The sequence below is a fragment of the Aegilops tauschii genome, chromosome 7 (genome assembly GCF_002575655.3).
Source record: "Aegilops tauschii subsp. strangulata cultivar AL8/78 chromosome 7, Aet v6.0, whole genome shotgun sequence".
Lineage (NCBI taxonomy): Eukaryota > Viridiplantae > Streptophyta > Magnoliopsida > Poales > Poaceae > Aegilops > Aegilops tauschii.
The window spans coordinates 9,344,146-9,359,314 of NC_053041.3; the positions used below are offsets into that span (position 1 = coordinate 9,344,146).

At 44.0% G+C, this 15,169-nt stretch overlaps 1 protein-coding gene and 1 pseudogene across 1 annotated transcript; one reads left to right on the forward strand and one right to left on the reverse strand.

Annotated features, from left to right (window-relative positions):
* Window positions 1–417: 417 nt before the first annotated feature.
* On the reverse strand, window positions 418–1,769 carry LOC109785487 (F-box/kelch-repeat protein At3g17530-like; annotated as a pseudogene).
* A 7,391-nt stretch (window positions 1,770–9,160) lies between these two features.
* On the forward strand, window positions 9,161–14,064 carry LOC109785473 (cell division control protein 48 homolog C). The gene is made up of 10 exons (XM_020344072.4): window positions 9,161–10,123; window positions 11,049–11,662; window positions 11,838–11,990; window positions 12,244–12,360; window positions 12,447–12,551; window positions 12,769–12,834; window positions 12,946–13,010; window positions 13,093–13,294; window positions 13,503–13,652; window positions 13,760–14,064. Exons 1-10 carry the CDS (start codon window positions 9,286–9,288, stop codon window positions 13,805–13,807), a joined length of 2,358 nt encoding a protein of 785 aa, XP_020199661.1. The 5' UTR covers window positions 9,161–9,285; the 3' UTR covers window positions 13,808–14,064.
* The last annotated feature ends 1,105 nt before the right edge of the window (window positions 14,065–15,169 follow it).

The window sequence follows — 15,169 nt, forward strand, 5'->3', positions numbered from 1 at the left end:
TCATGGAATGCGACCAAAACAACAGAGCAAACCATGGGATCGGGGATGTTTCATTAATCCTACACCTCACGCATTCCACATGCAAAAACAATTGAATTTGGTCTAGGACGCCTCTGGTATATATGACTCTGGCAGGGAGAGATGGTATGTATGGGTGATGGATACTGCTCCAATCAGTGATATCGAATAATATATATAATGCACGATGTGAACATATTGGCATACACAACTGAATGACACCTAGCTAAAAGGAAACCATCTGACACACAATGAACAGGAGTATCACATTCAGGAAGACTCATGATTAATGCACTGCAGCAAATTGAATCAACCTAACCCATCAGCTATTGATTTCTTGCTACCGCCAACATGTTATCTTTGTGCTTGTCCACTGTTATTTACATGCATAATCTGTAGGTTTACCAGGCATTGCTCTGACCTGAAAATCCAGCTAACAGGAGTGTAAGCACCAGCAAATTGAGCACCATTATTCAAGTACATTCCGAAGTATGCAGACAAATAGTAGTTCAGCCAACAGAAGAGCCAATTCTTGGAGGAAGCACAAGCGTGGTCTGAAGGTAACACTACTGCCCATCTGCATCTGCTAATGACTCTGAGAACAGGGGAGCATAGGGCAGAAATCGTTGTGTATTTTTCTTCTCAAGATCGAGGATACAGCCAACTTTATGATGTCGCATATCATACGATGCCAAAGTATCACCCCCGGATGAAAGCAGGAAAATGGTGTCGCAGTCAGGATGAATCTGAACCACTCTGAACTCCAGCCCAGTCATGCTCATGAGCCTATCAATTCTGGCAATGTGCTTCAGGACCAATCCTTTACTATCGCGATCCTTGAGGCACCAGAGCGCCATCAGAAACCAAGATTTTATTGCTATCATTGGCAGAAGCTACAGCATAGTGTAAGCACCCCTGCGACGATCCAATCATACCAAATCTTAGGCTGTATGGCAAGCGGATGGTTTTCCACACTTTCCCCTCCATGTCCACCGCCACCAGCACATAATTGTTGTTGAAGTACAGGCTGCCACTCAGATACATCGTACCGCCCACAAAGACACAAGTCCTGTCAAAGAACAGCTTAACTTTCTCAACCATCCCACAGTCCCTCTGACTCCAGGCCCCCGTCCGCGACGAGTAGATGCTCACTCCTGTGATGTAAGCTTCTGGGATGGTCTTCTCGAAATGAAGAACATGGAAGCGGGACGAGACCGCCGGATCAAAAGCCAGGCCTGCGGCATTTCTGTTCGCCGTCGACAGCGGCTGTGGGGGCAGCTCCAGCCACCTCCCCGTGACCGGATTGCACACGACAAAGCGGAAATCATCCTCTTTCAAAGGGCTCACCTTGTTCTTCTTGTAGCGACGGTAGAGAAGGAGGCCATTGCAGGCGTCCACCTGGGTGATACTCTCGTCCTTGTTAGGGTGCAGGTAAGGGATGGAAGGGTCGAACGGTGCCACGGCACCATAGACGCTGGCGAAGTGGTGGTGGATCCGACGATTGTTGCTGACGGCCATGTAGAGGAAGCCGGCGAGGGCCTGGGGCAGCTTCCTGCGGTTGGTGGGGTCGGTGATGAGGTGGCGCCAGGGCACGGAGACGCACTTGAATTGGTGGAGGGATCTGGCGGGGAGGCGGGAGAGGATCTCCAGGATGAGGTCGTCGGTGAGCAGGCTGGCTGCCATCGCCCGGGATGGTTGCTCAGCCTCGGCTTGGTCTTCTTCTCGAAGGTCCCCTCCTTCTCCTCCTCCATGGGAGGGCGTAGGCAGGCGACACCGGGATCACGACGACTGCAGATGGAGAGAGGAAATTATCGATCTGGCTGGGAAAAATCGACCCGGGTGGTGATCGGTGATGGGTACCTGGGTTTAGGGCGACGTCGGCGACGGTTGATGGGGACGCCGCCGGCGGCGCTTGGCCGTGCATTGCTACGGGCAAAAGCCGGATGACCGTGCATTGCTATGAAATAATAGAAATATACAGGTTTATCAAATTGTTATTTTAATTCAGAAATACGTGTTAAGCACGTTTCATCAAACAGCGACAAATTCGAACTCTCTTCGCCTTTTTTCTGAAAATCGCTCGCCACCAAAGAACTTATAGCGTCCATTATTAAATAGTATCAATATCACTCAACTTCACACGTCCATGCGTGTCACTATTACAAGGTACAAAAACCCCGTCAATTCCTTGTAATGTGCCTATTAATTTCAGCAATCATAATAACACAAAATGAGAGATCCAACTTCCGAGAGTGTTCTTTATCAATAGCATGATCATTCCATTCTTCGTAGCAACAATCAGCCCAAAAAACACTGCAAATTGTTTAAGTTCATGTCAAGTATTAGGCCCAAATTGTTAACTGCGGCATAGTGTGCCTGGACGTGGAATGGCATCGGATGGCATGACTATTATGAAAAGTTGGAAATCTATTTGGTCTATCAAGGCTCCAAATAAGATGAAGGTGGTCCTTTGGAGGCTTGCTCACGATTGTCTTCCATCAGGTATTCAACTCCAACGTCGTCATGTGCCAACTTCTAACCTATGTTGTTTCTGTGGGAGGACGGAAGGAATCGAGCACTCGTTGTTGTTTTGCCCTTTTGCTTATGAGATCTAGCCGCAAGTGAATCAATCCTTTGATATTAAGCTATGGCAGTCCAACTTTTCTTCGCCAAAGCAGTGGATGTTTGATTTCCTTTCTCGTTCCTCGGATCAGCAGGCTACGGTCATGGCTGTTACTATATGGCATATTTGGGAAGAGCGGAACTCTGTTCGAAACAATGAAGATGAGGCCACATCATGTCCGTACAGTTTTTAAGATAAAAGCATGTGTTGATTTGATCTTTCGGCATCTATACAAACCGGATCTTGTGCATAGGCGTGAGAGCATTGCCTCAAGTACTTCTTGGTCTCTGCCGCCACCGGGTTCTGTATTATTCGTGTGTGATGCTGCGATCTTCTCTGAGCTAAGTAAGTTTGGTGCAGGTGTGGTTGCTCTCAACTCTGATGGACAATTTGTTATTGCATGTACAGACCAACTATGGAAGCCCTGAACCTGAATTACCTGAGGCATGTGCCCTTCAGCGAGCAGTTTACCTTGCATGTGAGATGGGATGTGATTCGGTGATATTCGCCTCCGATTGCCTCTCTTTGGTGAAGAGAATCAATTCCCATGTTCGCGATCGTTCACTCGTTGGTGTTGTGGTCTCGGAGATCAAAGATGGCATGTCGAATATTCTTTTTCTCGGGTCAAGTTTATTCGTCAGCAGTCTAATGTTTTAGCTCATAATTTAGCTAAGTCATCTTTGAGCTGTAATGGTCTTTGTGTTTTCACTTCTACTCCGGAATGTATCCGAGAGACTCTTTGTAATTATGTTGCTTGATTAATAAAGTGCTGACGTTTTTCTCAAAAAAAATTGTTAACTGCGGCCATTGGTAATTTGTTTATTTTGGACAGCAAACTGTGACCATTGGTAAATATATAGTGCAACAGGTTTTTAGTGCACGCGACATCGGTTTGTACCTAAAAACATCTCAAACAAAATGAGAGAAGGTCCACAGACAGGCATAAAATGAACCTATTGTCACAAAAATTAAGTACCTTTTGAGACCCAACTCGAAAAAGAAAAATAGTATCGACAGTGGTAATGGGCCAAATTTAAACCCAACTAATGTTGTGTAATATTTTTCTTGAACTATGTTATGAATTTAACTTCAAATTTGTGACACTGGTGTTCCATCTTGCAAATATGGCCCATCTCATCTAAGTCGTATATTTTTAGATTCTTTTCAAAAAAATTAAGAATGTAACCATATTTATTGCTCCAGATGTTTCCTCACAAAACATAAGGATGCCAACAAAAGGACCCTGTGCACAAGATATTCACCCTTTGGCTGGTCCCCCTCTCTAGCATTTTATTCCTGGTTGGACTTAATCACACTACTTCATGTTCTGTGTTGGATCTTGTCGGTCACCCATGCTCCATCTCTGTTCTAAAAGAAGCAGCTAAAGCTTTTGCTAAGTACCTGGCCCACTCCTCCAACTACCATCTAAATTCAAAAGCTCTTCCACCCTAAAAATTAATAAAGTTAATTAGAAACACAGAAGAACCAATAAACCATCAAATGCAACCTTCAATAAAAAGCTGATCGTATAAAGATTGCACTCAACACGCAGTTGAAACCAAGATTAATAATACAAATACAAAGAAAACAAAGATAAGCAAGAATAGGTTGTTGATGGCCTGCTCAGCTTGGTCCCAATATATAGGCAATAATTTATAGTTCAATTAGACCCATCGACAAATGTATTATTTTGTTCTCTTGCTCTTTACAATCAGATAGCCATATTTATCTTTAGAATCATACTGAGAAATAGCATGCTGCCTTTTTGCAAGCTTATTCGACCATTTTTATATAGCATCCTAAAACCAAAAAAAGGGAGCACATTCGATTATTTTTATACTGTAGCACGCTAAAAGTTCTCATGTCTTCCACATTATCTTCTGTTCAATCATCATATAGCTCTTAGTCTACATCCTCCCAACCTAATGCAGAATGAAGAAAATCAGATATCTATACATCTGTACACAGCTTAGCATATACTAGTAGACAGAGTACCGTTTCAAATATGGTCTCTAAGAGAAAGGTTAATGTTCCCAACCAGAATTGTGAGCATCTTCCAGCAACATACAAGCGATGGGAGTGTAATTGGATATCGCAAGTGTCAAATCTAGAGCTGAGCATAGCATCTCTAGATGGACTAATAAAACCAAAATAAATTTCAACATACCGCTGGTCCTACTATAGTGGCTGATAGTGAATTTGGTAGACACCCGTAAATGACAGTTTAGCAGTGTCTCCGACTCTATACATTTTGAGTCCCATGTTTTCAGCATTAGATATCTCCTTTTTTGCGAGAAGATATCTCCTTGGATACAATGAAATTTATGCTTGACAGGAGGATATGCACAAAACAAATGAAGAACACTTAAGTTTCTTATCCTTGTAAGAAGAGGTAATTCTAATGAGAATTTGCTAAGGGCATTCAATCAATTCAGTTCATGAAAACTTGTGTCCATCAGAGCTTATTATGCTAACTGAACCATGTTGACCTTCCCCAATCAGCATATGCGTTCGCATTCTCTACTCATGTAACAGAGATATGTCTAATTCTCCCGCTTGTTGTAATTCTTTATCCCCGTTAGAAATTGATCGCCAGGGATCAAATGAGAAACGGATAGAACCTTGAAAAACAAATCAAATATAACTTCCTCACTCTCAGATAATTAAAACCAAGGGAGAAAAGGAGACACGGAGGGTTCATGTAGGATAATTATATTCATCTGCCAGGCTCTGCATCCAGCACAGCCCCAAAATTGATCGACATAACCAGCCAGAAAACGCACCTGCCCTGCTGCCCAGAAAGGAGGAACATGAGAGAGCAGAATGTAGATTATAACTCCAGCACTCCATATGCATCATCGGCTCCATATCTCTCCTTCGGCACCTCCGAAGCCACATAATATGCACTTTAAAGAATATCCCTGAACTTTTCACCTGCATTTCCATTATTATCGCATTTATTCTTAAGCACAACATGAGCTTAGTTGCCAGAATTTAATTAAGGTAGCACTACATATACAATAGTAAATTGTAGAGATAACATGAACTAAGGGGAATAGTTGAGGTTTCTTCCCTTATCCCTTCTCAGATAGTATGTTCAGTCAACCAATTAATTACTCACCAGGCTTGAAGAAAACAAAGAGGCTGAAATCAGTGGGCTTGAGAAAACACATACGTGTACAGTTATCCAACAAATTGACCGAAACATGAAACACAACACATTGTCAATGGTTTTCTCCTTGCTTCATCTTAAGGAAAGGCGTGGTAGCACCCGGGGTCCCGACCCCCGGTTATCTGTCCCTTGAGCGTTGATGAGATTTGCGCCAGGTCTATCGTATCGCAGGCAATTTGCAGCGGCAGTATGGTTATCCAGCAGTACTAGGCATGCATTAGGTACAGGACTGTGAACCTATCCCGACATGAGTGACAGGCTGACACACAGGTAACTGTACTGGTCACATGTGAAGGTAGAGAGAGAAAGGGGAGAAGAGAGAGGGAACGAATCTGAGTGAGAGAGGAACAAGGATAGAGCGTAGTGAGTAGAGAGAGAGAGAGCAGTATTAAGAGAGAGAAAGTGGAGAGAGACAAGTACTTTTCTGTCACTGTTCTTTCACGTTTAGGTTTTTCTATTCGAGTTTGACTGCGTAGTCTGTGTTCCTTTCAGAAAAAAAGACTATGGTAAAGCTTTATTCTCATCACTGCGCCCACGTGATGATGGTTAGCTTTCCTGTCTATTCACTGGCGTCACGGGTGCAGATGGCTAGAAGCCCTAGAACGCGGCCAGTGTCAGAGGAATCTCAAGCGAACAGTGCTCTATGCGGTCGCTCGATTACTGTTCATGTTTGCTAGTTAGTACAAATCACATACTCCTATGTGGCAGTCAGTTGTTCAGATCTCGAGAGAAGTGAGCTGACACGAATGGTGTGGGAGTCAAAAAACCAGCCTCTTCATCTTAACCAACACGCAGCGCAATACATCGTCAATGGTATGAGATTTCACAAAGGAAGAACGCTACTTACTAAGTTTAAGGTGTTTGGGCCCAGCATTGACTGAAACTGTTTCCGAGAAATTGGACCTACACCGAGATTGAACAATATACAGAGTATTCCCCGGAGTAAACGCTGGCTCTAAAAAAACTCCATACATTAACAACTGTATGATCTAACTGGGTGCGCAAATAGGTTTTAAAGAAATTCACGGGAACAATCTTGAAGAGTGTAAGTAGATATTCAGTCAAATTAAAAGGCGAAGTTAAAGCAGGGAATAGTTGATCTCAAAGACCTGCCGTTCCAACACACCGTCGCCCTTTGGCAGCATCGGGTGGGTGTCGAGTCTGGACACTCCTCCTGCTCCTTCCACAGACTTAGGATGATGGTCGAGCGTGACGTGGGTGACTCCTCGTGCAACAACAAAGGGAAAGGGCCGAGCACGTAGACTTTGGGCATGCACCACTGTTGTTCTCCATCACAGCTACTCTGGTGCCCTTGAAGAAGCGCTGCCACCCACCAGGCCCCATGAGGCTTTCCCAGAGGATGTTTTCTATTTACATTCTCGTCTCTTAGAAAAAGCCGCTAAAACTATTGTTACATCACCGGATGGATTTCCTGCAGCGTCACCGGTCGCCATTGTGGCGCCACCCACTCACAACACTGCGCCATGTCAGAAAGTAATAGCCGCCAACCTTTTGGAGGAGCTAGATTGACGAGTGTGGAAGCATTTCTCTCTTCGCGCGCAAGCGAGATGGATAAATCGAGATTATGGGTTTGCTCCCGGGATGAAATGTGAGGACGAGTGTTTCCTTGCTGGAGATAATATTGGGAATGCCAGATGGTGTGCGGGCACCACAGGGCACCTAGTCATACCGCAACAAGCACCATCTTGGGCTTCATGTGTTTGCTACATGTCCCATGCTGCAATGCACACTCTACAATTAAATCCGGATTGGATGGCCGCAAAAACGGCCGACGCGCATGAGTAATCAGTCGGTTGAGTACGAGCGTTCCATGTTGTAAATGAGATTTTAGAAGGTACTGTCTCCATTCCAAAGAAATTAAAGCCCGGTTCTTTTGCCAGAATCTGAGGATTCTCCCAGAATCCGACCCCTACCCAGCTTCTCCCAGAATCTTTGAGTCCTATTTGTTTTACAATCCTATCTAGTTAGGGTCTAATTAGATAGGATTGTAAAACAAATGGGGCTCAAAGATTCTGGGAGAAATTGGGTAGGTGTCGGATTCTGGCAAAAAAAACTGGGCCTTAGGCGCACTTCACAGAAAGCCAAAACTTTTTAAAATACAAGCAAGTCTATAGAAAATAACATCTAAGATACCAAAATCATCTTGTGTGATACTCCCTCCTCCGCCCCAAAATAAGTGACTCAACTTTATACTAACTTGTACTAAAGCGAAAATACAAAGATGAACATGGGTGCGCGCGCACCCATGTGAATAGTAAATTCATAAAAAAATACTAGAAAAAATATAAAAAAATCTGAAATTTCGCGGTATGAATCTTAGTCGATCATTCTACTCACGTGTGAAGTTTCATGATGTATTAACACCCATGGTATTCTTAGTGAAGAAAATACAAATGCGGTTATACTATTCATTAAACAGTGTTTTTTTAATATAGCTTCGATTAGCTTCAATTTTGTCATTTTTGCTCAGATTACCACAGATGTGATTTCTTCGTGAAACTTCATATGCGAGTATACCGGTTGACTATTTATATTTAAAAAATAAATTCAGATTTTTTTGATTTTTCTAGCATTTTTTTGAATTTACTATTCGTAAAGGGTGCGCGCGCACCATGTTCACCAAATCCGCGTCCGTACTAAAGCTAGTACAAAGTTGAGTCACTTATTTTGGGACAGAGGGAGTATTTTATAAAATATATTTTTGTACTGTATGTATTTGGTGTTATATAAATCGTAGCACATTTTTCATATACTTGGTCAAACTTAAACATAATTGACTTATGACGAACATATAACTCTAATTAATTTGAAACGAAGGAGTAGAAGAGGGGGAGGTTCAAACTGCAAATAACTCACTCGACGTCTTGTGCTGTAGTAATCACTGGAGTGACACTCCTACTTTTTTTGTGCTATTTTTTAGGAGCACATTGGCTCGATGAATTCGAGAAAGCATTGGAATGGCATATCCACTTAAATTCTATAGGATTATCAAGGAGTGTTTGATGCCACATGAAAAACAAAGGAATGGTGAAAGGAGGCTGGAGTGGATGTTAGATTTCCTACAAATTGCAGCACAAAAGATCCCATAGGAAAAATCCCTATGGAATATAATCATATGAATCAAGGACCAACGTAGGCAAAATTCCTAAAGATTTCAATCGTCCAAAAATCCTGCACAATTTGCTTGAATCAAAGGAGCCCTAGTTAACATGTCACCACATAAAAAAAATTAAAATAAAAAGTTGCGCCATTCTTGCTTCCGAGTCCCTGTGCCACAAAGAAGTTCTCAATCAAGTACAAAAAGGTCCACAGTGGTATTTTGCGAAAAGGGATGGGGCTTTTGATGATATTCTCCCTTGGACATCACAGCTCCGTCTCCTCCTCCCCCTTCGCCGCGCCAGCCAGACCACCCGAGCCTCCCCATCCCAAACCCTAGCCGCCGCCGCCGCCGATGGCGAAGCGCCCGCGCAACTTCCGGGCGGTGCGGTCCAACTCCTTCGAGTCCTACCTCCGGCGGGTCATATCCGAGGCCGGGCTCGCCGTGCCGGGCTGCTGCGCCGACGACGTCGCCGCCGCGCTCCGCTCCCGCCACCCGGACCTGCGCCGCAAGCAGCACGCGCCCCTCGTGGCCGCCGTCCGCCGCGCCCTCCTCACCGTCCCCCTCGCCCCCGCCCCCGGCGCCGACGGTGACGAATCCGGCTCCGAGATGGACTCCCGCGCGTCCTCCCCCTCCTCCCGCCGCCGGCGCCACGACGCCCACGCCACCGCCTCCTCCTCCACCTCCTACTCCGAGCACGACGACGACGCCCGCGCCCCCTCGCCTCCCCCCGCCTTCGACGTCACCAAGGCCATGCTCCGCACGCGCTACGCCTCCCTCACGCCCAGGAAGGAGCCCGCCGCGGTCGCCGCCGCGGCCGCCAGCCAGCAGCTCGAGATCGAGCTCAACTCGGAGAAGCCCCGCCGGCGCGTCACGACCGATGGTGGCGGCGCTGGCGACCCCAAGCAGGAGGCAGGGGCCAGCGAAGGAGGCGGCGGCGGAGGGGCCAAGGGGCCCAGGTTTTCTGACCTCGGGGGGATGGAGTCCGTGATTGACGAGCTGATGATGGAGGTTGTGGTTCCCCTGTGCCACCCGGAGCTGCCGCTGCGGCTCGGGGTTCGGCCTGTGGCAGGGATTCTGCTGCACGGGCCGCCGGGCTGCGGGAAGACCACGCTCGCCCACGCAATTGCCAACGAGACTGGCGTGCCATTCTACAAGATATCGGCGCCGGAAGTCGTATCTGGTGTCTCTGGTATGCTATCTGATTTGATTCCTTGCACTATAATTTGCAGAAGTTCTGAACCTTTGTGTATGCATATGAAAATTAATTTGATATTTACCCATCATGTATCATGCTTGAAACAAGTGAAATGCAACAGTATTTTTAAGGAGTGATGATTTTGGAAATGTTTCTCATGGGGTTCAACTTGCAGAATACCACCAAAGCCCCATCCTTGGGCAATGTGCGTGCGAACTGATGAACTCTATAGATGTCAGTATTGTGTAATGCAAGCTCCTCAGTGTATTCCACCTAGAAATTGAAACTGCTGACTCATGAATAGCTAGCGACCGAGTTAGTATTGTGTGCGATTGATCCTTAATTCAGTTAGATATCTTTTGTTCTATTGTGAAATTGGTTTTTGCTGCTTTGAATGATTGAACTTAGTTGTGGTAGTGAAGCTCCCTCAGAAGGAAAAAAGTTGTGGAGGTGAAGCACCTGACCAAGCTTTGCTTTATGCATTGCCATTTGCCAATAGTTGGACAGATATTTCTCAAGAAATATATAGTGTTCATCAAAGCATTGTACTTAAAGAGGTAGTGCAAGACTGCAAGGTTTAGATACATGGTGATGATCCATCTTCCCACCCGTCAGGATTAAGTAAAGATAATTCTTCAGAGGTGCTTTGATGCTCTCCTGAGAAGTGAGGATTTTCTTGTGTGTGTGCATATCAATAGGGTATAATTTGCAACCATCCACTACCCAAGTACTAGTGAAGTAATAACAATACTGCTTCATGATCTGAGTGTGAAATTTACACTTAAGGAGTTCATACATCCACTGTTCTAAGTTGTTTCTCATTTGTCTTCAATAGTTATATATTCAGTTCTGCTACTAGATAGATTTTATCTGTCAGACCAATTTAGAAGTTCGCCTCATAGTCCTTGTACTTGTGCAGGAGCATCTGAGGAAAATATCAGAGTCTTGTTTAAGAAGGCGTACAGAACTGCTCCCTCAATTGTATTTATAGATGAGATAGACGCAATTGCATCCAAGAGGGAGAATTTGCAACGTGAAATGGAGCGACGGATAGTTACACAGTTAATGACATGCATGGATGAATTCCACCAGAATGTTGGATCGGATGGTGGTGAGTTGGACTCACAATCATCTGAAAAGAAGCCTGGCTATGTCATTGTCATTGGAGCTACCAATAGGCCTCATGCTGTTGACCAAGCGCTTCGGAGACCAGGGAGGTTTGATCGAGAAATATCTCTTGGTGTTCCAGATGAGATTGGACGGAAACAGATTTTGAAGATGCTTACTCAGAACCTAACACTGGAGAAAGACCAATTTGACCTGTTCAAGATAGCAAGGGCTACCCCAGGATTTGTTGGCGCAGACTTGAAGGCGTTGGTGGATAAAGCAGGGAATCTGGCAATGAAGAGAATAATTGTTGAAAGAAAAAAACAGAGTGGTGGGGGTGATGTAAACAACAAGCAGGACTGGTGGCGACATCCCTGGAGTGAAGGTGAGATGGACAGCCTATGTATCACTATGGATGACTTTGAGGTAAGCCCTATGGGGTCATTTTATCTTTCTTCTATTAACCACCTGCTGTCTGATCATACACTATATCGTTTTCATTGTCTGTTGTCTGCCATGTTCCTGTCCTTTTGTCCTCCTCTGCTATTAGCTTTTAGTAGTGTGTTCCATCTTTGACACTTTCTCACTTCAATCCCTGAAGGAAGCGGCCACAATGGTTCAACCATCATTGAGAAGGGAAGGATTTTCTTCTGTGCCTGACGTCACATGGGAGGATGTTGGAGGTCTTGATTCGTTAAAGAAAGAATTTGACCGGTGCATTGTTCGTTGTATCAAGCACCCTGAAGTTTATAAGGTAATCACATGGGCTGCGTTCTACACTACTTTCTTCTGTCTGTTACGTGTTTTCTGGTCAATTGGTTATCATAGTAATTGGCAGAAAGTTTAAGGCACTTCAGAATTCGTACTGAAGGTAGTTCATAGACATCTGTGGTTCTTATTTGGATTTTATAAGTTGTAGCACTTCATGAGTGCTTTAAATGCTTAATTTTTGTTTCCTAGAAATACTTAATTTGGTCTTCATGTTCTCCTGTTGTCTGCCTTTCAAGGATTTCGGAGTGAACATGCAAGCTGGGTTTTTGCTGTTTGGACCTCCAGGCTGTGGGAAAACACTAATAGCAAAAGCAGTTGCACATGATGCAGGGGCAAATTTTATTCACATTAAGGTAATTGATTACATTTCCGTATTTCTACTTCACTAATTTCTATTGTGTATAGACTGCTAAGATGTTCCCTTTTTCTGGAACTTTAGGGGCCTGAGCTACTGAACAAGTATGTTGGGGAGAGTGAATCAGAAGTAAGGAAGATATTCACCCGTGCAAGGATTAACTCCCCATGCATCCTATTTTTTGACGAGGTATTTTTTTTGTTTAGCTGTTTGCCTATTGTGTATTTATTCTTTTGAGGAATACTGGGTAGTTGCTTAGAACAATTATGAATACTTGGTAGCAACTTGCAGCAAGTAGTCAAGCAACTTGCAGCAAGTAGTCAAGCAACTTGTACCTGTTGGGTGTAAAATGCTTTTCCAATTATACCGTGCTCAAGTGAAGTGTTTGTTCCATTTGATTTGGCAGATAGATGCTCTGACAACAAAAAGAGGGAAAGAGGGAGGATGGGTTGTTGAACGTCTCCTAAACCAGGTTTGAACACTGTCTTGGTCAGCTGTGTTTGCAATACAGATATTCTCTAACACTTACTTTCCTTTTATTTTTGTTCTGCGTTAATCAAAAACTAAAATGCTCTGCTTGCAGTTACTTGTTGAACTCGATGGTGCTGATCAGCGTCATGGTGTTTATGTCATTGGAGCTACGAACAGGTACTGTCAGCTACTGATTGCTTCTTTCTACATGCTTATACCTGAGTGGGAGGTTGATACCACTGCTTTATTTCTGGTGCAGAATTGATGTTATAGATGAGGCTGTCCTACGGCCTGGCAGATTTGGGAAGAAACACTTTGTACCTTTACCTGGTGCTGATGAGCGGGTTGCGATATTGAAAGCACATACTGAAAAGAAAACTCTTTCGGTAGATGTTGATTTGAACGCAATTGCACGTCGAGAGGAGTGCAATAATCTCACTGGTGCCGACCTGGCATCACTGGTGAGCTTTCTGATTTTTCCTTGAGTTCCCCTGCTGTTTGAGTTTGTGAAAGCTGCATTACTGTTTGCTTGCCTGCTTATCAAGCATCTGAATATCTGGATCAATAGAAGTGTCCATCTGTTTGCATCTTTGCATACCAAGCATCTGATTTAGGAAGGTGCAGTGCAAAGTTGAACTAACCTGCTTGAGCATGCCTTCCTTGGTTCAGGTGAACGAAGCAGCCATGGCAGCATTGGAGGAGAGGTGCGAATTCCTGGCGAAAGGGGACTCGTCAATGAGTACTGACTTGACTAATAAGATTAAACTGCGGCACTTTGAGCATGCTCTCTCTAAAGTAAAGCCCTCGGTATCTGAACAGGTACGGTAAAAATGCCGACAACAGGTCGATCTTACGATAGTACTTCACTGGTATATATAATACTGTCATATCACCGGCTTTACATCTCCTGCTGTTCTTGGTTGCAGCAAAGGAAACACTTCGACGCGCTGTCAAAGAAATATTCGGCCAACTGATCCGCCATCGTCATTGTGCTTACGAGGACCATACTGCAGTTTTGCTTTTTTGTTTTCGCTCATATGATAGCTTAGTGTAGAGATTGCGTGGGCGACTCTACACTAAAGCTATACAATTTTGGTAGTGAGGAACTTGTTTTCGGTGTCTGGAAAATATGAACTCGTTATGCTTTGTTGTACGGGCTTCGACTGGTAGCGACCCCCTTTGTAATGTTGCAAAATGCAAATCGAAGAATAATTGAGGAGCTTTCTGTGAACTGCGAACATTTTCGACCAATGCACGATTCTTCCGTCCATTGGAGATGGATGCAAGGCTGGGGGCATTTTTTGGATGGCGCAGTGAAGAATGGGCGTATCATTTTTTTAATATAGGCGCAAGTGCTCATATATACGTGTATACATCCAACCTTATGAACACGCACACACCTTATCTTTATGAGCTCTTTGAGAGACTGAGCCAACATATAATCTTGAGATTTTACAAAATCATTGTAGGCGTCTTGTAGTCTATGAAAACGTCTTCTCTAACTGAACGTGCATCGCCGGAAATCTTGAAATAAATTTAGAATAAATACGAACCTTCGTGGGCTAAGGATACAGATATCCTCCTAAGAGCAAGTATAATAGTGGGCTATAAGCTTGCTTACATGACATTTTTGTCTATGTGAAGAAGAGAGACAAAATAAAAATAAAGGAGTGGGCTCTCATGCAAGAGCCAGACTCTCTACACGCTCTAGAAGAAAGAGATAGATAGAAAGTGAAAAAAAGTTATGGGCTTATAGCCAACTCTATTGTATGAGTAATTAATATTGTTAACTCTTGATGACATGGCATGTTTATGTAGTCAGCAGCTGGCTATATTATTAACCATGCTTTAAGGCCCTTCACAATGCTCCATTTTGTACATGTGCTAAGGCTGCAATGTAGATAAAAAATCTGACGTGGCAAGGTAATAAAAATGAGAGATATGAGTTTATGACCCAAAAAAGAACCTGCCAAACACTTGAACCTAGGCAAAAACAATTAAACGAAAGAAATCCATCAATGAATGAAATAGTTTAATTGCTAAAGCATTAAATGAGGGAAGCTTAACACCAACAAATAAAGCACCTATGCATTATGAACATTAGTTGCCAAACTTTTTAATACACTTAGCATCTTATCTAAGCATCTATGCATGGGAAGTGGCCTAATTATACAATCACATGTTGGTTGGCAATGGACGTATCATATTGCTAGGTCTTTCTTTGGTGTAGTTTGATGTAATCGATGCATTGAAAAGGGGGCGCGTCTACTGGGTGGCCGGCTGCCTAGTAGGGCGATCCAGCGGTCGGTCAAATAAGGTAAGTACCTGTCCCTTTC

What these genes read in the sequence shown, in the direction of transcription:
- LOC109785473 (XM_020344072.4), top strand. Translation starts at nt 9,286, where the DNA reads ATGGCGAAGCGCCCGCGCAACTTCCGGGCGGTGCGGTCCAACTCCTTC. An exon ending in GTCATTGGAGCTACGAACAG is followed by an intron (nt 13,011 to 13,092) that starts GTACTGTCAGCT and finishes TTTCTGGTGCAG; the next exon opens with AATTGATGTTATAGATGAGG. An exon ending in AGCCCTCGGTATCTGAACAG is followed by an intron (nt 13,653 to 13,759) that starts GTACGGTAAAAA and finishes TCTTGGTTGCAG; the next exon opens with CAAAGGAAACACTTCGACGC.